This window comes from Oculina patagonica, chromosome 1 (genome assembly GCF_052425735.1).
Source record: "Oculina patagonica isolate OP01 chromosome 1, crgOcupat, whole genome shotgun sequence".
Lineage (NCBI taxonomy): Eukaryota > Metazoa > Cnidaria > Anthozoa > Scleractinia > Oculinidae > Oculina > Oculina patagonica.
The window spans coordinates 27,473,382-27,497,951 of NC_135758.1; the positions used below are offsets into that span (position 1 = coordinate 27,473,382).

The 24,570-nt window shown below is 40.2% G+C and overlaps 4 protein-coding genes across 6 annotated transcripts in view; 3 read left to right on the forward strand and 1 right to left on the reverse strand.

Moving 5' to 3' along the window:
- LOC144642564 (protein mono-ADP-ribosyltransferase TIPARP-like) overlaps positions 1-8,464 on the reverse strand; it is a 33,173-nt gene extending 24,709 nt beyond the window's left edge. The window contains exons 1-6 of one of the 3 annotated variants that reach the window (XM_078501552.1): positions 7,597-8,464; positions 6,586-6,793; positions 5,986-6,181; positions 5,228-5,439; positions 3,996-4,163; positions 361-1,397 (exon numbers count right to left, since the gene is read on the reverse strand). In XM_078501552.1, the coding sequence (XP_078357678.1) occupies positions 965-1,397; positions 3,996-4,163; positions 5,228-5,439; positions 5,986-6,181; positions 6,586-6,793; positions 7,597-8,272 (1,893 nt within the window). In that variant the 5' untranslated portion in view covers positions 8,273-8,464 and the 3' untranslated portion in view covers positions 361-964. Of the gene's footprint in view, positions 1-360; positions 1,398-3,995; positions 4,164-5,227; positions 5,440-5,985; positions 6,182-6,585; positions 6,794-7,596 lie in introns of those variants that run through there. The other 2 variants (XM_078501543.1, XM_078501560.1) reach the window with 2 other exon arrangements.
- The window catches only part of LOC144642613 (protein mono-ADP-ribosyltransferase TIPARP-like), a 132,064-nt gene that overhangs the window by 14,959 nt on the left and 92,535 nt on the right, over positions 1-24,570 (forward strand). The gene's annotated exons all lie outside the window — the stretch shown is intronic.
- On the forward strand, positions 9,602-20,119 carry LOC144661978 (uncharacterized). The gene is made up of 6 exons (XM_078522712.1): positions 9,602-12,784; positions 13,218-13,461; positions 14,268-14,484; positions 15,061-15,266; positions 16,174-16,410; positions 17,478-20,119. Exons 1-6 carry the CDS (start codon positions 9,700-9,702, stop codon positions 18,541-18,543), a joined length of 5,055 nt encoding a protein of 1,684 aa, XP_078378838.1. The 5' UTR covers positions 9,602-9,699; the 3' UTR covers positions 18,544-20,119.
- LOC144649485 (transmembrane protein 163a-like) lies at positions 21,253-22,272 on the forward strand. Its single transcript, XM_078508981.1, has one exon. The coding sequence runs from the start codon at positions 21,320-21,322 to the stop codon at positions 22,223-22,225; it is 906 nt and encodes a 301-aa protein (XP_078365107.1). The 5' UTR covers positions 21,253-21,319; the 3' UTR covers positions 22,226-22,272.

Sequence of the window (24,570 nt, forward strand, 5' to 3'; positions counted from 1 at the left end):
TTCACATAGGGTTAACCTCATTGCGCCTTTCCCCCTTGGATAGAATTGTCCAAGAAAAATTACTATGAACTATGAACTAACGTATTATAACATAGTGGAATTTAGAAGTGTTGGTTTCTGCGGAGGGAGGAAAAGAAGAGAACCCGATAAAACCCTTGGAGCAAGGACGAGAACCAACAACAAACTCAACTCACATATGACGCCGGGTTCGGGAATCGAACCCAAGCCAGCGTGTATGGGAAAGGTGAAGCTATGTGAGTTCAGAAGTTAGATAACGTAACGTGACATAACATAACGTATTGTAAAAATCAATATTCGGAACAAAACAGTTGCTTTGTTTTATTGTTATTTTGATCAGTTATTTTTTTTCTTATAATCATGGCTTTCTAATGGAATCCTGTATGGCCCTGACGACCACCTTTTAGAAAAGACTTAATATAATTTTACTGAATGCGTACACATGCATTGGAGGCTTAACTTTAGTTTGAAATATCCATATTTGCTGTAATCGTTGCACTGTTGCTTTAATAATCGTGCGTAGCTAACTGGCGGTTGTACATTTAATTATTATACCTGGCGTGCCTAAGACAGCCAAATGACACATAGAACGCCATTTTTTTGCAACATTTGTCCATGTACTAACAACACTATGTATGCTAGGTTTTTAAAAACTTTTTAGACATTTCTCATACGTTTTTTTAGGTTTTGATGCGCTAAGAATTATGGGTAAATGTTCCAGCTGTCATCTTTTTCAGTTCGGTGGATTGAACTTCAGTCCTAGGGCTACTACTACAACAACAACAACAACAACAACAACAACAACAACAAAATATTGTAACGCGTAGCAAAAATACCCAGGTTGCATTTTTTTAGCTAATCGGAATACTAATTCTGTTTACTGTTTGAGACACCGTTAAGAGGGAAAGGTACTGGTGTTCTATTAAAGATAGCCAGATGTTCATAGTTATTGTAAACGATACTTAATCAAAAACAAAGGATAGCATTGTTCGTCATTAAAAATGACAAAAATCTTCGGATCTTCTTCTTTGTCAACACACGAATCGTACAGATCACTGGCAGGATTACTTGGATCTTTCAGGGGAGGTCGACGAAGGGCACGCCCTCCAAGCTTGTATTCTCCAGTTAGCACACTAGCCAGAAACATGAACCGCGTTTTATCTTCACTTTGACTGCTGCTGTACTTGTTACTGTAGGAGGCGTTTACAGCAAAGTAGCTTCCTTCTCCATACACTGTCCCGTTTTTACCTCGCAGTCTGTGATCAAAGTTCTGTTTGCAGATGGCGTCAATAACATCCGGTGTCGTACCATGAAACAATAACTTTTCCATTGTGTCATAGCTGTTGGCTTTTAGCTTCTTTTTCATCTGCTCACGCTTTCTGAAAACGGGATGATGATAAAACAGAGCAGGGTTAACTCACGTGTAGCAGTGTTTTCTGTGATCGTTAAACTGGACTGGACAAAGACTATTTAAATTAATGTTAAATAGTTTCATATCCGGGATTAACCCACTCTCTTTCCAATTGGAGTCTGACGGTTTTGGAATCTACTATACTAAAAACCGGACAACTGCTGTGAGCAGTTTTTAATGCCATAAAGACCTTCCTGGTTAACTAATTACTGTCCAGGGAAGAGGCCAATTTGAAAAATTTCCGAGGAGCATGCCCCTGCCCCCCCCCCCCCCCCCCTAGAAATTCGTGCCTCCAGTACTCATGCACCTTTCCGCTCACGTCCTCCAGTTAAACATTTCAATACTATTTCTTTAAAACAATGTTATTGAAAACCCTGACTTTGACTGCTCATACAAAAAATTTTACATCTAGCAAAAAAAAAGGTGGTTGTCGACGTGATAAACTGTTAAGTACCCTGGCCATGGGTGTAACATGGTGAGTGTGATCCCCCCTCCCCCCCCCCCCCCCCGCCTTTGAAAAATCCTGGCTACGCCCCTGAGGTGCCCAATTTCGTTTTAGGAGCGGGAGGATCTTGCATATTCTTCACACTTCCGTACAATATCAACTTTCAGAAACGTTATTGCCCCCGCAGGGTTCCGGCCCAGAGGCCGGAACCCGAGGAGGCACCTTAGAAGTCCCCGCGTAGGTAGGGAAAATGAGTGCATTCAGTGATTGTTACCGGAAAAAATCTCGATTTTGGTCAAAGCGGCTCGCAAAGGATTGCCCAAATGCTCGCAAAGGATTGCCGGGACGCTCGTTAAGGAGCAACGGAAGTCAGTGCCGCGAAGTATAAAAACAGCCGTCGCACTGTGATCACAACAAACATCTGTTGCTTGAAGAAATAGCTAAAACATGTACCTGAAATTGAAGCGATACCGAAAATGACATGGAAAGCATAACAGGCGTATCATTCAGGGAGGAAGAGTTTCTTATCTTAGTCAGCGACTGAACGTCGTGAAAACAAGTGGAAAGTTGCATACATTTTACGACGAGTAATAAACAAAAGCGTGAATAGACCATTTTACAGTTGTCTGCTTAGTGACCTCGCCTTTGAATGGAAGTGAGGCTGGAGGTGACCTTGTTTTGATACAGACCTCACTGCTTTTGTTGTGTAAATCATGCTGTTTTAATGCTAACTAGTTTGCATTTACATGATAAAGCCGGGAGGTTTGTATCAATGCAAGGTCACCCTTAGCCTCACTACCATTCAAAGGCCAGGTCACTTGGCAGGCAACTGTAAAATGGACTATTTTGTCATGCATTACAAGGTAATTTACCCTGAGTGCAAGAGGTTTTTCTTGCGCGGTTTCCGGTGTCGGTCATGTCTCTATTGTGACCCGCGCTTGTTTTCACGACGTTCAGTCGCTGATTTTGCCATATTTTGTTATTCGTGGAATTGTTAGGCTTTATGCCCTGGAAATTATTGTAAGTTAAGCCCGGGAATAAGCTTGCGTGTTGTCACCACGAACAATGTGTTATTTCCGCTAGGTAATATATTCGACTTGAGCGTGTGAATTTTTTAAAGGCCCGTTTACACAGGCGATTTTTGTCGCGCAACTCAACGCAACTTTTGTCGCGCCGAAGTTGCATCAAGTTTCGAACAGGTTCGAAACTCCTGCGACTCGCGGCGATTTTATCGCCGCTAGTTTTCACGCGTGCAAACTCGCGGCGATTTCATGGTGATTTTATCGCCGCTATATCGCGGCAAAGTTGCATGAAGTCGCCGCGATATGACTTTGCTGCAACTTCGGCGCGACATAAATTGCATTGAGTTGTGCGACAAAAATCGCCAATGTAAACGGGCCTTTAGGATGCGACGGTGTCACACAACAAGAAATTCCGCAACAAACAATGTAGTCACGTACATTGCACAATACAAAAAGAAGCCTAATTGTGTAGTCCATCGGCATCAATAATTTAAGGCGGAAAAAAGACACTTAGACTATTGCTGTTTAACAAATTATGAAAAGGCGGGGGCAGCTTTATAGTGAGAACTATTACTAGTTATTTGAAGCGTTCACTTCAGATTTCAAGAAGTCGAAAAAATGGGGACTAAGAAAAACGTTTAATATAACGCCTTTACAATGGAATGCAATGGCACTGCAAGGAATTCAGGGAACAATTTTAATATATTTTTCATGATACATCACGCGTTTTCAACCGCCACTCTTTCAACTTGTTCATGCAGTGATCCTGAGGCCACGATTATTATTTCTCGAGTACTGGCCACGTATCTGTTGATTATTTGTTTTCTACACAAAAAAGAGTTTTATATATTCATTTTAGAGGATTACTGTCAGGCTAAGAAAAACAAGAGACCAAGCCGTAAATAGAAAGCTGCCATTTTCTCAATGTGTGCGCTCTACATCCTGTCTCGCACGCTAATTACGCGTGACATTTTGCACAATGCGCAATGCAAAATCAAAGAATCGCCTTAAATCACCAGCATGGAATTTTTGGTTCGAATCTCCCACGCCTTTTACAATAAGAAATAAACACAAACCTCTGTTGTCCATACATACATACCTGTTGTATCTCTCAAGTAGGAATTCGTTTTTGACTTTCTCGACCGCTAGTATCTTGGCCTTTGACTCTGGAATTGTTACGTGAAACAGTTTTCTCGCAGCTTGGTATTCTCTACTGCCGCATCCCAGAGCAATTCGTTCAAAATCCATATCTCTACCCGTCAGATCACTAAAATAGAATGATGATAGAAACAGAAATGCTTATAGTTAGAGAGAGAAGAAATTCGCTTCAGCCGCAGCCATTGGTTCAATGTTGGTGTATTCTAGGCATGTGGTAGGGCGTAGGGGGAGCTGGGAAGCCTTTTTCAGGCCTGGGGAGCACTACATAGCAGTGCCTGATGTTCCTACTGATCCTATGTTTCACTGATCCTGATAACCTACCTTATACCTACCTGATTGTTGTACACGTACGTGACGTCAGTCAGGTCGTCGTACACGAGCCATGAGCCCTGAATACAGAGCGTGCACAAAGGTACATAAACGGTTGCTAAGGTAGACATTTCTCGCAAATATTTGACACGAGCCACTTTTGGCAGTGTCGTACCGACTTTAAAATATATAAAAAAAAAAATGGCTAGCTGAACTGGTGTTAGTCTACTGTTTGCGTAATGAAGCGTTTTCGTTTTTTCAGCCGAAAACAATCAGAACATATTTTGTCACAGCGTTTACGCCAGATCTTCTGGCCTATGAGGAACACAAAACAGCAACTTGAGAACGTTTAGTACTTAAATGCTGCTTTTCGTCATATTCAGCTAAAAGAAACAAACAGATTATAAGAATTGTAATAGAAATGTGCTTAGGCATTGTTTTCGGCGTTCGCGTTTCTGGGTCACGAAATTAGAAATATTCCGGCTTGTTCACCCCCACCTCCCCTGGCGTATTATTCTGTTCCAAAGGCGGCTCATTCTCGAATTATAAGCAAAAAAGACACAATTTTTCACTAAACAATATAGTGAAATAGTCATAATGCTAGAAAAGTGTTCTGGAAAGATAGAACGAGTTATTTTATCAATGCCGGGCATTCTTTTCCCTTTCATGAAGCATGAAAAGGTCTACCTTTACTGCGCCCCCTCTGTTTTTGATAAAGAACAGGCCTATCCGTTACTGACCCTGCCTCCCCCGCCCTTTAAAGCTCCACTAGATCCTTCACTGGGTACTGTATTATGATATCACAATTCAAGTCAATTCACATGATTGCTATGGTTACTATACAATTACTGGCTCCTAGGCTACCTCTGTAAGGTCTGCAATGCAGGCTGAGAAGCAAACAGCGGTCTTCTGCGGACGCTTCTCATGGTCAAGTAACTCGGATCCATATTCCTTTGGTACATCGACGTCTCGTAGAATGTGATAATGTACTTGGAAGGACCGATTTGAAAGAAGTAAATTCGCTCTTCATTAAGATACGCAGCTTCTATATCCTCTTGCTTTGTTCCAGTCGATTGCTAAAACACAAGATAAAAAATGAGCCGTCAATACGATAGGAAAATCTCTTTCTTCCATATTTGCCTGTTTGATAAAAATAGCAAAGTTCGACTGAGGGAAGCTAATCCAAGGGAAACCACTTTTGATTGGAGTTATCGATCGAGAGGTTCGATAAGCTTAAAAAATATTTGAATTCTTAAAAAAATAGGCCATACATAGACATGCGATAACGAAATAAAACACATATGGATTGAATATGAGGAGGAAAAAGAGGGAAGGGGAGATAAACATTCCAGATGATAAAAAAGATAATTAAGAAGATCAAATTTAAAGGCGCTATGATAAAAAGTATCTTGTTAAATCCCTAGATGGTGTCCATAGACCACCGCAGGGGGTGGTATAGTAAGAAATACGGGAAAATAGATTATTTTTGGTAAAAAGCTAATTGACAGGGAAAAGATCACATTCTTTTGCATAATGTTCATGGCAATTTCGTATGGACGTCATTCAACTTCAACTTCGAATAGTCATAGCCTCTAATTTAACCAAGAAGAAAGATTACTTACTTTCGTCTTAGCATACTTCTTCCATCCATCATTGTCTTTCCAGTACCAAACCCATTTAGTGGATAACACGTTACCAGGCTCTTGGATGTACGATGGCGTTGAGAGTCGGCGGAGCAAGAACTGGGCAGAAGTATCGAGCCAGTGCATGGACATCTGTTCAAAGTTAACGGTCACTGTTGTTGATACATTCAAGCCTCTGAGAACGAAAATGACAACAATAGGCTTAATAGATGGTGCACGTTAGGCGAAAAAAGGATTGATTTATATTGAAAATGCTTTAGTTCCGGAATTGAGGGTTATCTCCAAGTATCGCTCTGCGCATCCGTATCGGTTGCGCATATTTACACGCGTTATTAGCGCACACAAGGTTCTTTCTCTGCGGCTTAACTCACCAGAGAGATCTATCGTCGTTTTCTCCTAAACTAACATGATGACATATCTTTTTTCGCATATTTTAGGCCAGCAGTGATCCTCTTTGCTGAAATCATATAAAATAAAAGATAAGAGTCCCCACCCCCAAGGGGTGTAGACTGTAGATTGTTAGTATTATAAATACCAGTTTCCTCCGAATTTTTGAAGTCCGACGTTTGTTATCCTTACCTTGAGCTCGAAGAACGAGTGTCTTTAAGGAATAGGCCAACTCCAAGATTTTCTACATCACAGTAGAGCTTTTCAATTGTGACATTATCAGTAGGACCGAAGTTCCTCCACTGATAAGAATCTGCCTCTTTGAACTGCCAACGGTAAGGCATAGACGGGCTGCCGCTGCTAAGAGGTGTCAGAGGTGAGTCTGGGAAGACCGCTGTTGCTGGAAGTACGTAACATAAACAAAATGAGAATACTTAATTTCAGTCATGATGGTGACAAAATTTCATTTTGATAGTTTGTAAATGAATTTAAAAACAACGTACTGGTTAAATAATAGACGGATTGATTGACTGACTGATTGATTGATTGATTGATTTGCTGTCACTGAATGACTGACTGACTGAATGACTGTCTGACTGTCTGACTGATTGTCTGGCTGAACTCACTGACTGACTGACTGACTGTCTGACTGAACTGACTGACTGACTGTCTGACTGAACTGACTGACTGACTGTCTGACTGTCTGACTGTCTGACTGAACTGACTGACTGTCTGACTGTCTAACTGTCTGACTGGCTGACTGGCTGAACTGACTGAACTGACTGACTGACTGTTTGACTGTCTGACTGACTGTCTGAATGACTGTCTGACTGGCTGTCTGACTGGATGACTGACTGTCTGACTGAACTGACTGACTGACTGACTGACTGACAGTCTGACTGAACTGACTGACTGACTGTCTGACTGAACTGACTGTCTGACTGACTGTCTGAATGACTGTCTGACTGGCCGACTGACTGAACTGACTGTTTGACTGTCTGACTGACTGTCTGAATGGCTGTCTGACTGGCTGGCTGCCTGGATGACTGACTGACTGACTGACTGATGGGAACGGATAGATTCCTGTGGATTGTTCCGTCAGACAATCGTTCGGTCAACTAGTCTGCTAGTCAGATAACCGATTGCTCAAACGATCGATTAATCCACTCAAATTAAGCCAGCCATTCAATTTTTGGTACTCACCCGCAGTTGAAGACGTACCACTTGTGCTGGCAACTCTAGTTGACACTCTACGACGCCAAAGCAACATCAACGTGACAATAACACAACACAACAAGCACATTTGCAAGATTGATTTCCAGTCATTCCTTAAAACGACAGCCGGGCTTGTAATTGGTGTAATAAGCAGTTTTGAAACGCGAAAAACACCATTTAAAGCTAGTAATGCATTTGGGATCAGAAGGGAAAACGAGTAAACAACGATCGCTGTAAACCCCATAAAGATCCTTGAGGTCAATCGTAAAGTCATAATCACCATAAACTTCACAATAGCTCCCATAACCGCAACTATCGTGGTTGCTTCTCTTCCAATACCGTACAGGATCATCCAGTAATAAGGTCTAAAGTGATAGATACATTCAACTGCAACGGAAATCTTCAATAATATGGCTGCAAAGTTCATCATCGCCACCATCGCATAACCCGCGGAAGAATGGTTGCTCAGGCGATCCAGTTTGCCTTGAATGATCTTTCTTTGGTTAAAATAGGCGGTGAACAATGGATCGAAATGTCTCTTAGTCCGCTTGCCAGCGTGGAAAACCTTCAAATAAAGCATGTACCAAATGGGGTTCACTGTTTTGTAAACGCTTTTTCGAAGTTTGTTCCAGGCGCTCAAAACGGTTGCGCGGTAGTTCTGCATCGTGTTAATCTTTACTTCGGTTATGTAGCTTGGCTGATCAATGATCTCTGTGATTCCATGAAATTCAAAGTGCTTTTACAGCGGAGTTGTACCGTTCCAAAATGCAAACTGATGCAACCCGGGATGCAACAGCTCTGTGACCTGACAGTAATTGCGTGACTTCCTCGAGAACGAGGCCGGAAATCTTTCGTTTTCGGATCACGAAATAGTGATTGATAGAGTCACGCCCCGTAGGTGTTGTGACGCTTTTGTGAACTGCCTGGTCGCATGTGTATTTAGAGTTGTGATGACTGTTGCAGAAAAACGCGTCTCTGTTTTTCAATGTGCCTGTTAAAATTGTAATTCTGCATCGTGTTAATCTTCACTTCGGTTATGTAGCTGGACTGATCAATGATCCCCGCAATTCCATGAAATTCAAAGTGCTTTAACTTTTACAGCGGAGTTGTACCGTTCCAAAATGCAAACTGATGCAACAGCCTTGTGACAGTAATTGCGTGACTTCCTCGAGAACGAGGCCGGTAATCTTTCGTTTTCGGATCACGGAATAGTGATTGATAGAGTCACGCACCGTAGGTGTTGTTACGATTTTGTGAACTGGTCTAAACTGCCTGGTCGATTGTGCATTTAGAATTGTGATGAATATTGTAGAAAAACGCGTCTCTGTTTTTCAGTGTACATGTGCCCATTAAAATTCCAGTGTTTTACAATTTTCGAATGTACTATTTTATAGTTTCGTTTTCATTATCGCAAAAATACATATTCTTATAGATAACATGGCATGACAAAATACAAATATTAGCAGCTTACAAAAACACCCAGACAAAACCTATTAATTGAGTTCTAAAATAGACAAAACAACCTGAAACTTTGTTTATTCAGTAACACGCTGATGAGTGAATTTTACTTTGAATGCAACTTTTTCGATATTGATTAAATATTAATCATGGATTGTTTAACGGTTAGGTCTTGCCTCAGTACATAAAGCGACTACAATTTGGTTAGAACGAACTGCTTGCCGTTTAGCTCGCTGGATTTTTATGTCTCTTTTGTCGAAGTGGACTTTATTTTTAAAACATGAGCTTTACATCAATAGCGCTATAAACGGGTAAACAGACATGCAAATACATGAATTGGCGGGGTCAAAGGCGTAAAAGGATATTTCATAACCGCAGCTGTCCCAACACGTAAGCAAACACACCAAAGTTATGTAGCGGAAAAACATTCTTAGTATGACCCATTTACTTTACATCAAAGTAATAAGGAAAAATTCTGATACTTCATTTGAATAAATTAGCCCACTTTGACTGTGCGAGGTGGAAAAAAGGCAACTAACAAGTAATCTCCCCACCGTACTCCACCAGGGAATTATTGTCGTTTTCTCGGAATTCTCGCCCTCGTTTCCGCGAAAATTTCTTCTGGTTGGCAAAATGGCGGACGATGTTATTGTAGCGAAAGTTTTCAATTTTATTTGCGGTAGTGGCGGTTTTGCCGAGTTGTCTTCTCTTTTGAAGGATTCATCACCTTTAAAAAGTATCGGGACGGATCAAGAGAAGAAGAATTGGCTGAAAACTCAAGCTCGTGGTCGCTTTGTTGTGGTGAAAGATCGCAACGATGACATCGCAGGTGTACGAATTGATTTGAGAAAGAAAATTTGTCAACAATATCTTAACCGTGGTTTATGTCCACGGGGCAAGTGCAAATTCTGGCATATTTGTAAAAGCTTCGTCGAAGGAAACTGCGATGGAAATTGCAGCCGTTCACATGATTTCTTCGACACAGACAACAATGAGAAGGCGAAAGAGCTCGGCCTTGACAAATTTCCGAAAGGCAATGTGAGGAACATTGTTGCCTGGAGTTTACCACAGGTTTGTCAGTTGTATTTGAGAAATGAATGTAAGTCTGATAAATGCCCGTATCTTCATCTTTGCTCTAACGTGGTCCGAGGATTGACATGTTATTGTGCCTTGTCACATAACCTCACGGATTCTCACAACAAGAAAATTCTGAAGCAATATGATTTGGTGCCCCATCAGTCCATGAAGGCCGCTTTTGTTCGTAGCAGCATTTTAGTTCTGGAAGAGCAGAGATCTTTTGGCAAAGACAAGCGGTTACACACTACGACTACCGTTGAAACGGCGAAAACTGATGCTGTGAATAATTTAACGAAACCAAACACTCCAGCTATCGATCAAGATCAGCCATTGACAAAGAAACCGTCACTTCCAAGCCAAGGAACAAACGATTCTCAAAGTAGCACAGCACCGCAAGAGGCCGCCAGTAACAATGCAAGGAGTTCCAGACCAAACGAAATAGGAAGCAGCTCGGAGACAAGAAACCAGAAGACACAACAAAGCAGAAACAAAGCGAAACAATCACAACAAGAAACGAAAGATCAAGAGCCTGTTTATATTAACAACTTGGCAGACGTTCCAACTGCTACAGCTTCTTGCAAGAAAAGTTTTGAATTTCTAAACATTCCACAAGCTGAAGAAGAAGGAAACTGTTCGGATTCGTCGTCTGAAGAAAACAAAACTGCCACTGATAGTTTCACGACCGTGAAACGTATTAAAGAAGAAAATACGCATGCGCACACTGACAACAGTCAATCAAAGTATCAGATGACCAAACAGAGGTCACCCAGCAGCTCAAGTGCTACCAATACAAGCTGTAAGGAACTGAAAAATAATTCAGTGGGAAAGGAAACTGGACTAGAGAAGAAGAAAAGTCTAGTGGATTCATGCGAAACGAAGAATGACAACCCGACTACTAAAGTTCCTAGCCCTAACAAGCGGTCTGATAATGAGAAGAAAACACCAGTCTCTGCAGCTGTTTCCAATGCTTTACCAACAGCTGGCGATGCCAGTAAGGAATTTGTGAAGAAATGGGTGATGGGCAGTGATGAAAAGCAATCCTCTGACATCACACAATCTGACAGCTTGGCCACTTCACAAGAAGCTGTTAAAGGGGAGCGCCAGCGAAAGGTATCCATTTCAAGTTCATGCAGCTCAGTTCCAGACCTTGAGAAATGCACTCCCTCCAAGAAGACTGTCTTTGACTGCATTTTGAAGGAATATAATGGGACAGTATCCTTTGCTGCCATCTCAAAAAGACAGGATTTGTTTTCTTACGGGTGTGGGGACATTGCAGCGTGGTTTAAAGCAAGAAAAGAGAGCTTTCTTCTCAGTGAAAGCAAAGAAGGAACAATCTTGGAGGTCAGCGCGTTTTGTCGACGGGCACAGTTGTGTTTCAACCAGGCATGCTCGAGAAAGGATTGCCAGTACTTGCACGTGTGCAGGGATTACATCGGTGGCTTTTGCAGGTTTGGGGACAGTTGTCAACGAAATCACAGTTTTCAGTACGACGAGGATCGAAAGTTCCTTTCCAAACTCAGGTTAAATGGTCTCACAGAAGAAAACCTCCGTAAGGTCGTGCAGCTATCCATCCCCCAAGTCTGTTTAGACTACAACAAAGGAATTTGCTTAAAAGGGGAGAGTTGTGCCCAGATACACATTTGTAAAGATATGATCAGAAAGAAGTGCGAAGACGAGGAGGACTGTGGTCTCCAACACCAAAATGCGTTGTTAACGGCCCACTCAACTGCCATACTTCAAAACTATGGCCTGAAAATCAGAGATGGAAACCTAAATCCAGTGCTTAGAGCTCTTCTGGTCTGTGACAACAAACCTGCTGGTTCAAAAGATTATGGAAAGTGTAGTGAATCAGTGATTCTGTCAATCAACAAGGCCATGTCCGTTGGGGCAACTGCCAGTGAAGTGAGCAATCAGGGCGTTTCCATTCCATCTAAAGATGTTGCTGTGACCGGTTGCGAGCCATCCGAGAGAAAAGTGTTTGAAAGCTTGTGCAAAGATTACAGCTGCTCAGTCTCTTTTTCAGAGATCGCCAAGCGAACCGATCTGTTCCCAAACGGATTCAAAGACATCGAATCGTGGTTTCGCAAAAAGAAAGGCAGCTTTGTGTTAACAGAAAACGACAGGGGAGTAATCTTACAAGTGGATGCTTTCTCTGCAAAAGCGCGCCTCTGCTTCAGTTACAACAACGCCTACTACGGAACATGCACGAAAGAAAACTGCACTTACCTGCATGTCTGTAGAGATTACGTTACTGATTCCTGTAGCGATGGAGCAACATGTCCGCGGAATCACCACTTCCACAATGAGAAAGACAAAGCTTTGCTGTCGAGGATCAAGCTTGATCAGTTAACAGATCAGCAGCTTCGTCGGCTTGTGCTTTCATCAGCACCTAAGGTCTGTGTAGAGTACAACGATGGTAAATGCGATCGTGGAGATGTGTGTTCTAGAATTCACATGTGTAGTGCCCACTTAAGAAAGTGCTACAAAGAGAGAAATGGCTGCAGTTTGGATCATGAAGCTGCTATGACCACTGACCACACCCGAACAGTTCTTGAGCGTTATCACATGGATCACTTGAAATCAGATGTTGTGAAGAGGATTCTACTGGTTCACGATGACTCAACTAAGACTAAGGAAACCGGTATGTCTTACTACATATATATTTAACATTCATATTTTTGAACTGTTACAATTAAAATTTGCGTTACGGATTGTTTTAATCGTTAAGTTTCATTGTACAATTGGTTTTTATGTTGGAAATTATGCAATTCATTAAGATTTCGTTTTCTTATTTAGTCATTTTAATTTAAGTTGTTTCTTGCCTTCATTTCATGTCATTTTTCAGTTTATAAAAGTGACAATTCTGAGAACTGGAGCGTACATTAAAGCAAAACTCCAGCTTTAGCTAGTTGATAATTTTTGCTTTTCTCTCAGCTTTACATCTCTACACAATATAACACAATTTTAAGACGAGTTTAGATGCTGTTCAATCTTTGGAATAAAACTTGCTATGTAAGTCACATAAACAGATTAATGCATTTCAAATGTTACTTTTTCACTCGTGTTTTTCACAGGTCATGTTCATCAGGATAGGCCAGACGCACCCATCTGCTCAGATTTCCTTCTCGGCAAATGTAAGAAAGGCGTCAAGTGTCCAGGACATCACTGCTCTTTGCCTTTTCACTGGCAATACAAAGTTCCAGAGGCCAATCAATGGAAAAGTTTCAGTGAGACGGACAACGAGAAACTGGAGAAACTGTACTGTGACGTCATGCTAGAGGACTGCTCGGCTTCAGGCTTTCAGATTTCTTTTGAAAGGTAAGTTGTATTGTGTTAAGTACATCCGTGAGCTCTCCAGTTTATAAAGGAGAAGATAGTGGTTTTCACTTCAGTGTCTAAAGTAATTCGCATTTGCTTTGGTTTTGCATTTCTACGCTTAGGGACTGTTATAGGAAAACTCGCGCCACTTTCTCAACCAATCAGAACTGAGAACCAAAACCTATCGCAAGGATACTATTGCGACGTTGTACCCTTACAATCAAAAATTTCAATGTTTTAAGCTTTCAAAATCAATCGTGCCTCGCTCGCAACGTTTTCCCGCGCTTCGTGCCGGCTAATTTTGATTGGTTCACTGGAGTATACTGTGTCTTTCTTGGTTGGCGAGAATGACATAACCTTGTTTTTGAATTTACAACACTCAATTGAAAGCTTTCTTATATTGATGGGAAAGAACCGATGTTAGCTGACGTTTTTTAACGATAGCATTTTGTGTATAACACCACATGCTATTTGCATACAGAAAATACGAAAGAAATGCGTAGTTACGAACCGTATATCACTTTATACAACCAGCGTACAATATGAAAATCTACTGACATTGGATGTTTCCCCTATTGTCTATAATAAAAAAAAATCTGTCCAAACGTCTCGAAGCGGTCTATGAAGAACTTCTAGGAAATTCCTGAATTCCAGTACTGATGGCTTTTAGACAATAAAATTATAGATTTTATTTGTGAAAATAAGTAGTCGTGAGTTCCTTTTATTCTTTGTGTACAGACAGTGCAGTGTAATTCCTTGAGATCTCAATGATATCCTTTTTAAATTTACTATCCTTCTCTTCAAAGCGAGGGTTTCCTACTGCTCGACAATGGATATGACGTAAACTTTCTGCTTGATAATAAGCTGATGATAATACAGAAAGATTTTGAAGTTATCGCTCCAATACGCCGCCTTTCCTCTGAATCACACGCCAGCAATCCTGGCAATCCTGTGGCTACTACGTGGACCTGGTACTGGAAAGATGAGAATGAAATTTGGCAAGAGTACGGTGTTGACCACTTGGTGAGTTTAACGCCAGTTTTATATTCTCTTGGGGCAATAATGTGTATGTAGCTGAACTGGATAATAACGTTTTTCATGCCTTGTGTATCCTTCCAACTCTAACATCGCATTATATAGTACAGGGTTCGTACAAAGTCTTGAATTTTGAAAAACAATGGAAATTTTTGTACACTGGCTACTTTTCCAGGCCTGGGAAAGGTATGGAAAATTAAGGTAATAATAATGGTTTGATAAAATCTTGAAAAAAATGTCTTGACTTTTGTACAAAAAAATGTGTACGAACCCTGGTAGTGACAAATATATAAAATAAATTACCTTTAGACACGGTAAGGATTAAAGCTATAAGCTATAAGCTTGTGGGGCCGTGTATTCCCGATCGAATTGGAATTTGGAAGTGTTGGTTTTTGTGACGCTACATGTAAACCTCGAAAAGGTTAAGAAATAGTTGAAAATCTTGAGTATTCCACTTCCATGCCATCTTTTACTCTAATACTTTTGTTTCATGAGAGTGAACGCACAAAACGTTTTGACACTATATATAGGTGAAGAAAATTAATGTTTTTTGTGTGCTTGCAGGGTAGAGATCTTCAGCAATCCATAGAGGAAGAATTCTTAAGGAAAACAAGTTTCTTTAAGTTTAAAATCTCAGACCAAGATTACACGTTGTATTTTTATCCGAGAACCGAGATGCACCAAGAAAACTTGAGGTATGGCACTACAAAGAAAGTGAGGAGAAGGCCGGCAGAGTTTAAATCTAAAGGAGAGATTCGGGAACTTAAAAGGTACGTACATAAGGCCACATCTGGACCCTCAGGCGTAACGTACAGAAATTACACCGACACTGACCGTCTATGATACATTCTACGTGTTGCAACTTGAGGGGGATCCCTATTACCATATTCCACCACTGCCATGCTTGAATAATCTATTAAAAATCCACTATTTTTAAAAAATATTATTTCGGACATTTTGTAAACCATCATTTTCTTTATAAATACATCGCACTTTTTCCAGTCCAATTTCACTGATAGTGCGCTACGTAAAAGCGTCCAAAGACCGTACAGTTGGCCGTGTATAAGTGATAACTTTTAAGTTATACTCTTTTGTAACAAATAGCTAAGGTGCACAAAGTCATTAAAATAACATAACATAACATAACGTAACGTAACGTAACGTAACGTAACGTAACGTAACGTAACGTAACATAACATAATATAACATAACATAACATACATAAAATAAAATAAAAGCGAGGAACGTATTTTTTTGTTATGCTGGGGCCATTAAGCGTGCAGGTATTCTGTTATGTCTATTTTGCTTCGTGGAAGGCGTGGTGGCCTAAAATGGTAAGGGCGCTGGACTCCTGATCGAGCGGTCCGGGTACGAGCCCTGGCCGAGACCATTGCGTTGTGTTCCTGGACTTTACTCTCGATGTTCCTCTCGCCACTCGGTGGGGTTCGGTAAATTTGATGCTGGGGTTAAACCTGCTCAGGACAAGCATCCCTTCCAGGGAGGAGTAGAAATAATCCTAGTCGCTTCATGCTACAAAATCAGGGATAAGCTTCTGCGGTATGGTTCGACACAGACTTTACCGATCTTACCTGTGCCCATCAATTTCACCTGATTGCATAAGAGCACAAGACTATCAATTATATCCTAATTTAAACATTTTTGTTGTTGTTGTTGCAGGTCCCATAATATGTCATCTGCCAAGCAGAAATCTGGCAAAAATGCACAAATTGCTAAAGTCCCAAGCCACTGGTCCTCAATGCCATCTAAAGAGCAATACAGACGCGTTTCGTTAGCGGTGACCTCATCTGAATATAAAGAAATGGAGACGCTGTTTAAGAAAACAATCAGAAAGACCGTCGTGATCAAAAGCATTGAACGTGTGCAGAACCCGTTCATGTGGGAGAAGTATCAAAGGTATTTTTTTCAAACCACCATAATCAATCAAACAATCAATCAATCAAAGTTATTAGTTTCAACTAGGGGACGGACCATTATTTTTTTGGAGGGGCGGGGGGGGGGGGGGGGATGAAAAATATTGAAGAAAAATGCTTGCAGGGCCTGGAAAGACAAAATAAATTGTTTGCAAACACGATATGTATAACAAAAAATAGTAAGAGTTTCGAAAAAAATGTTTGCAGAGGTGCATAAACTAAAAAAAAGTTTGCAGAGGAAAATTTTTCACCCCCCCCCCCCCTCCAAGAAAATAATGGTCCGTCCCTTAGATGATTGACTGAGCCTGACTGAACAACCAAAAGCAAAAGGGTGTTTTAATATTACAAGCTCGAAGTCTAAAGGAAACATGGTTAAAAATATAATACAAACAGCGGTGGTAAACTTGGTAAAAAATCACCGCTGTTTCTATTATATTTTAAATCAAGTTACAGTTACAATGGCCTAAAACCAAGAGTCTGTATAAAGGAAACATTCTTGAGTAAGGCGGAGTAAAGTGAAGTATGCTAATGAAAAAAAAAAAACCGCAATATCTTGTTTTATTATTCTGAAAGCAGACAAGTATTATTCGTTCGCGGATATGAAATGGTTCCAAATCGTTACCTAATTGTGATGACACAGTCAAGTGTTTTTTATGGAAATTTTGTTCGATTAAATTGGTTAAAAAACACAAATACTGTAGTCAACATTAATAATAAAGAAAGAACAGTTCTCGGGAGAAAATTTTTACTTTACTTTCCTCATTTGGGTGCTGTATATACTGTTTAGACGTACTTGAAGAATGTTTTTGGATGATATTTCTTGTTTTTTTTTCAGGTAATGTTATTTTCCCTAGACACTGAAAATCTAATTTATACTGTTACTGCTAAGTAGCCAGTCAAATTAAACTACCATGACATACAAGGTTAAACACGAGGTTTTGTTGACAGCAACTACTGGTACAGAAAGACGTGGTACAGGTTGGCAAAAGGGAGATATGTTGTTTTTAAATTGCAAATTACGCTTTTCTGATTGGTGTTCATCATTTACAGGAAAAAGGAAAACATGTTGGCGGTCAAGACTGGTGGCCACAGGCCTAACGAGAAAAGATTGTTTCATGGAACCAGCCCTGATACCGTGGAGGCCATCTGCAAACAGAATTTTGATTGGCGCTTGCATGGAAAGAACGCGACTGTGTATGGGGAGGGAAGCTACTTCGCTTTGAATTCGTCTTACAGCGACGCTTATGCCAAGGAAGATGCGAATTCCTATCGATTCATGTTTGTGGCAAAAGTCCTTGTTGGTTCGTATACAAAGGGCCACTCCAGTTATCGAAGGCCACCACAGAAGGATCCTTCAAACCCAGCGAGTGATCTGTACGACTCATGTGTCGATGACAGAACAAATCCAACCATCTTTGTCGTTTTTGATCACGATCAGTTCTACCCAGAGTATATAATCAAGTATTCACAACAGAGTGCTTTGTACTCAGTAGCTCCCAAAGCATCCCCTAGTGGCTATCAGCAACCCGTTGTTAGAAGGCCAGCACCAAAGCCGAGAGCTCAAGCAGCAGCATCGCAGCCTACAGCCTCTCAAGCGCACACCACTTTTGCCTCCATATCAAGAAGCTCGAGTACGTCTGGTACGCCGGTATACTCAGGCGGGTCAGGTATATCAAGTGGTTACTCCTCAAGCTCGAACACTTCAGGGGTAGCATCCTATAGCACAGCAAGCGGACCATACACCGGTACATCGAGTGGTTATAGTACTTCCTCGGCCTCAAACACCTCCAGCTCACCATACCAGCGTGCAACGCCGGTATACTCAGGCGGGTCTGGTGTATCAAGTCATTATTCCTCAGGCTTGAACACTTCAAGGGTACCTTCCTATAGCACATCAAGCGGACAATACTCTGGTGCATCGAGTGGTTATAATCCCTACTCAGCCTCAAGCACTTCCAGCTCTCCATACCAGCGTACACCCAGTGGACCATACACTTCTAGCACCAGACAGCACAGTACAGCAGGCAGATCAAGCCCTCAGCACGGCTCGTCAACCCAGTATAGTTATCAGTATCGCAGCTCTTCAAAGAAAGAAAGCAAATGCTCAGTAATGTAACTGTAAAACGAAACCTTGCGCGTGTGTGTGTGTTTGGGGTAATGGAGGTGGGTGGTGCCGTCATATTGATCTCGTTAATAAGACCACCTTTGGGCGATAAAAATATGGTCGACCCATAAAAAGTGTGGTCATGTTAACGGGGATTTCGTTTTAATAAGGGAGATTTATATTATTATACTAGTTCTAATCCCTTTAAAATGATATCCATTTGCAGCTAAAATTCAGTTCTGACTCTTCAACGACTCCTGCTTGAATTACAGTGAATCACAACTGATTCATTTTATTGTTGATCAATAAGTAGCTATTTGATTTACTTTTGCTTTTAAGTCAGGTATTTCGAGCGGTCGTATTATCAGAGTGAATTTATACAATGAATCAGGGGGGGGTGTCCCATAAATGGGTGTGAGTGGGCGTTGCAGTAGGGGGGCGGATAAAGGGGTATTTTTGTTAAGAAACCTGAACTGAGAGAAACTGATGCTTGTTAGGTGGGGTATATATCTTTTTTTTTTTGTGTACATCTGTGAGATGGTTACGACTTCGCTGCTCAGCTGAACCACGCCCCCCCCCCCCCCTCCCTCCCCCCCTCCAAAAAAAAAAAAAAAAACAGGAAGAAAGAAAAAAATAAATGAAAACCTCCACTCGTAGAAAATCTTACAAGGAAAATTCTACCAAAACAGAGAAAAGAAAAAAAGCCGGGACCATTCCGGCAAAAGAAGTACTAGCGGCTTCGAGGTTTTTATTATTCTTCTTAAAGAGAGAAGATAAAGCCCCTTGTACTATATTTGACGGAAATTAAAATTAAGAAAATTATTGAGATAACGGCTAAAATAAAAAAATATATATGAAAAGATGTAGGTTCTGATACAAACAAATTATTTTTGATAATAATATGTTATGCATAAACTTGTTTCCTGGGGTATGTTTCTGGGAACGAAGTCGTATATGCATAATACAGTGTATTGTATTTTGAATGAGAGAGTTAATCAGATTTTCAAACAATTTTAATCTTGCATGCATTTGGCAAAAGCATCGTCGGTTTTGGGTTAAAAGTTTTCTAGTTTTTGCTCTGACTCACTTTGAGTCGCCTCAGTATTTCATGACCATGCCCAATTTATTTAATACTTAATGAAAACATTCGTCCGACTGATATCAAAGAAAGCTTTATGCAGGATTTAAACAGAGTGAAAATCTGGCAAATGTACGAAAATCCTCTGACTAGATTTGCAGAATATGGAAGATGATAAAAAAAGATCTGTTAGAGTCTGGATGAAATTTTCTTCCAAATCTCCAATGAGTTCTTAGATGTTCAGTGAAATTTTTGCCAGCTAGCCGAAATTTGTGTGGTTAGTCTGGAAAAGGGGAAAAGTCTTTGTGCTAAAATATGTTCAAGCCTTCATCATTTAAGGTAGCAGGCAGTATGAAGTCCTTTGGATGATTCTGGGTGACAAATAGCTTCCTAAAAAAATATTTTGACCACAGAAAAGATCCAGTAACACGAAAAAAAAAAACAAAATAAAGGAAACAAAATGAAATAACATAAAACAAAACAAGAAATTAAACAGAGAAAAAAAACTAAGTTTTTATTAACTATTGGAACGCAGGAAGGAAACGAAACGATTTATACAGGCAAGTTATTTCCGTTCTGAGCCAATTAAAATATGGGCATTTATTATGATAATTATGTTTAAATTATAAAGTTTAGCCCTGTGACTTCCAACTTACATGTACTAGTTCAATTCGGATACCTACATGGCGGCAACAATGCGTATGACCGATCTCTCTCGCACACGTTTAATATGAGAGTTAAATTAAGTTATCCTTCACGATCCTTTTCAATGCGTGCATCTATCATGCATGGTCAGTGAAGTGTTGAGGTATAGCGTGCGGTCATAAAACGCGTAATTTTGTGTTCCCATTTATTTCAGGCAATTTAAGCAAGCCTGCAACTTCGGTTTTGGGTTTTCAAGTGTTAGCCTGACGAAGGGCAATCCCACAAAACGCTAAAAAACTACTGTATATCTCAAAACGTCTGAACGCTGATAAAATTACCAGAATTTGATCTGTTTAGGTCTAGTTTTCTTAAGCTTTTGACAAACATAACTTTACATATGCTGCCTTTATCGATATCTACTATTTGTATCATAAATAAGTGCTTATAATGCGCTAGGAGATTTTGACAGCTTACTAATATAAACTGCCTTGACTACACTTCTTGCCCCTCTCGCAGTCGTTTTTAGGGGCGATCGTGGCTCACTTAAGGGATCAGTGCCCCTAAAAACGACTGCGTGGGAGACTACTACACTACTTGATCCTACATGTTTAGTCTATGTTTAATTCTGCTACAAAATCATGCGAGACGAAATGCCCAGCACGACAATTCATTTTAATAAACTCCCCAGATCCCTTTAAATGGCGACGAGTCTAGCGATTTAAACCCTTTAGTGTCGGCTAATTTTCTTGTCCATGTATCACTTATCTCACAAATTCGTCTTGGTGGCTGTATATTTTCGATAAAATTGCTTTAAATTTAAATGAAATCACGCGTTACTTCTGCCCCTTCATTCCGCAAAAAAATAATTATGATCAAATCGTTTTGTTTAGTGGCAAAATGCTCTGTTGTCTTTGCAATTCAATAGAAATCATTCAGCCCTGTAATTTTGAATACCGAATTTACACCCAAATGGAATATTTAAAAACACTCCTCGAAATCACAAATGCGCGACGAAACTTATGGGTAGAAAGTTTATTGATAACGAACTCTAGAAGAAGTCCGTCAATGGCAAACTGTCCTTGGCGACGAAATGGTGGAAACCGTTATTCCGATAGTGAGGATGAAAAGCTTTCTAGAACATTTTTGGATCCAGAAAAGAACTTAAATTCCACTGGTTCAACTAACCATTGCATTTTACCGCCTAAAGTTTCGCGAAACTTCATCGCAGAATTTCCTCCGATCAAAGATGAACTACAAACACCAGGAAACAAGCCGTGTGTATCGTTCATGGACGAAAATTTAACGAAAGATCACGAGAAGAGAAAAATACCCGAACACGTTCGACAGCGATGGAGAAAGGCAGCTATTTGGGTGACGGTGATTTGCATTGTGGTGTCATTGATCATAACGATTGCTTCGTTTCAGTCGGCTGGCGCTTACGACAGTTCTTCGGCTCTCGCCTTGGCATTCGACGCCGCAAACGCTTTAGTTTGCTCCTCAGTTGTTCTCTGGCGGTTTAAAAACCCGAAGAATGGCAGTCTTGGTTACAAAAGAGAGAGGATTGCGTGTGTTGTGTTCGCGGTTTCGTTTATTTTGAGCGGGGCCTTAACTACTGGACTGTCGATTAAGAGACTTGTCGAAAAGGAACACGCAATTAAAACATTTTGCATAGCTGTTGTTCTGAGCGTTGGATGTATTTTGTACTCCATTCTAGCTGTTTTGCAGTGCTACATATCAAAGAAGCTTCATAGTTCAGCAATGCTCGGTAGTTCCCTGGACTCGGGGCTATCTGCGGCGCTTATGGTTGGTTTGCTAATTGGTGACTGTACTTACGTACTTGCACATACAGATCTATGGTATTTGGATCATTCAATGGCGATTTTGATCTCATTAATATCAATGTTGTGCGGTGCACAAATTTTAGTGGAAGTCTTGGTGTACAAGGCTCTTCCGATGGATATGCTTACTTAAAACTGCTACAATAATTCATGCAAATATTTTCTTTTTAAATCGCCTTACGGAATCGAACATGTTAATAAATGGTTTGCTCATAAATAGTATCTGATGTTTTCTTAAAAGGGTTGTAGCCTGCGTATTTTCTGGGCGCGGTTTTGGGAAATGCTAAAGGTCCCAAAAACTTGACAGGCACCTGTTGTTGCTTTTCATCCCTTTTTCTCACACTGAGAATGTCTCTTAGCTGGACACGATTCGGTCCTTTACCCTTCAGATTGCTTGGCTGGGCTACGATGCTCCAGCATCCTTTGGTCTGCCTCTCCCATCCCGGAATCCGAACTTTTAAAATAAGCGTCAAGTTTCTACGAAAAGTTTTTTGTTTTTGTTTTTTTTTATCCGTGGGAAATTAGATAGAAATGAGCCGTTCACAAAACTAGCAGCTCTCTGACATGCAGTCAATTGGCCATGGAGACAAGGTCATGTCCGTATATGTATATTTTCTTCATCAGTGGTCTTCTCCTGTCCACGAGGTTTCATGGCAAGTTTCAATGTTTCTATGTGCGATTTCATTGTCTTTTGTCATAAATAATAATGTTTTTGATATCTCCAAGAAAAGATCAAAGCATTATTATTCATTGTTAATAGGAGGAAAGGCCCAATTCCCTAGTGCCGTTAACAAATTGCAAGATGAGTTTCATTTCTCCATTGATTCTTTGCAGAACGTGTTTATGCTTCCACATAAAGTTGCACTTGAGCCTTACGTTAAAGTATTTCAGTACAAGGTACTTAATTCTCTTCTATTTACTAATACAAAACTTTACAAAATTGGCTTTAGGACTTGTAATAAATGCTCCTTTTGTAAAACAGATTTAGAAACATTGCATCATCTTTTATACAGCTGTCCACACTCGAAAACTTTCTGGGATGAATTTGAACTGTACTGGTTTTCCATTACAAAGGAGAGAGTCTCTCTTAGTAAAAAAAGACATAATTGTAGGCATCATAACAAGAACATGCCCCTTACTGAACTATCTTCTCATTATCGTAAAACTCTATCTATGGGATTGTAGAAGGAACCAAACTATTCCAAATATTAAAGCTTTTAATTTTAAAGTTCAAATAAAATATGAAACTGAACTATATATAGCACGTAATGGGAAAAAAAATGGAATTTTTAAGAGAAAAATGGGCTGCTTTTCAAATATTATAATTTATTTATTTTTCTTTTCTTTTTTGTGTACTTAGTCTCGGGAGAAAGAATGTTAAGTATTTGTATAATTTTATATCGTAGTTTTTCCTCTTTTTGTACTTCGTACCCTTTCTAACAATTGTAACAATTTTAAGTGTAAGTATAAAATTTAGATGTAAATTTAGATGTTGTATTTGTAATATTTGTTTATTGTAATATGTGTGTTTTGCAGCAATAATAAAAAAAAAAGTTTCAATGTTTCTTGTTTCCATGCAGAGCTGATTCTTTCCCAGTCGTCTCTCTTACAAGAAAAGTTAAGACGCGGCAATGATGGAAAAAAGCTCAGTGGTTAGTGTTCATCGTGGTGATAGATAGGAAAGATGAACATTTATTCGTTTAATCGCTTTAAGGTGATGTTACACGAGACAACTTGCAACAACGATTTTTCGCTCAACATTGTTGCGCGAAAAATCGTTCACCGTGTAACGTGGTCACGGGGAAGTTTTTTTGCGCAACATTTTACTCCGCAACACGTTGCGAGTTTTTGAAACCAAGTCAAAAACTCGCAACGCAGGATGACGAATGTTCAGAAAGTTGACTCGTGTAACAGGGCCGCCGTCGATTTTTTGCGCAACACCTTCCCAGAACTCTGTTCAACATGGCCTGGAAGCGCGCACGAGATGTTGCAAGTTGGCGTTGTGCTGAAAATCGTCTCGTGTAACATGCATGTTGCCAAGTACATTTTGTACGATGTTGCAAGAAAAGTTGACTCGTTTAACATACCATAAAATGTTGACGCGGTGTTGCGCGCAAAATCGTTGTTGCAAGTTGTCCCGTGTAACATCACCTTTAAGTTGTTGATCGCGACGTTTTGACTGCAATACTGCTAGTCCACCATCCTACGCGTTTTCAAGTTTTCACAAAAGAGACGAATCGGGGGTAGTCAGCTCTGACTTTGCAGTGCAAGATAACACAAGTTGACAAAACAACTAACTTTTCGAGCGTGCAAATACGCGTTTATTGGTAGTTCTAGTATCATCATATACGTTTCATTTTAAATTTTGCTTTTGAACAGCAAAAAGAATAATAATTAAAACTCACGCAAACTTTCTTAATCAGAGACATGGCATCTGATCATGAAATTAGGATGTTGCCTGTAGTGACTTTCAACAAC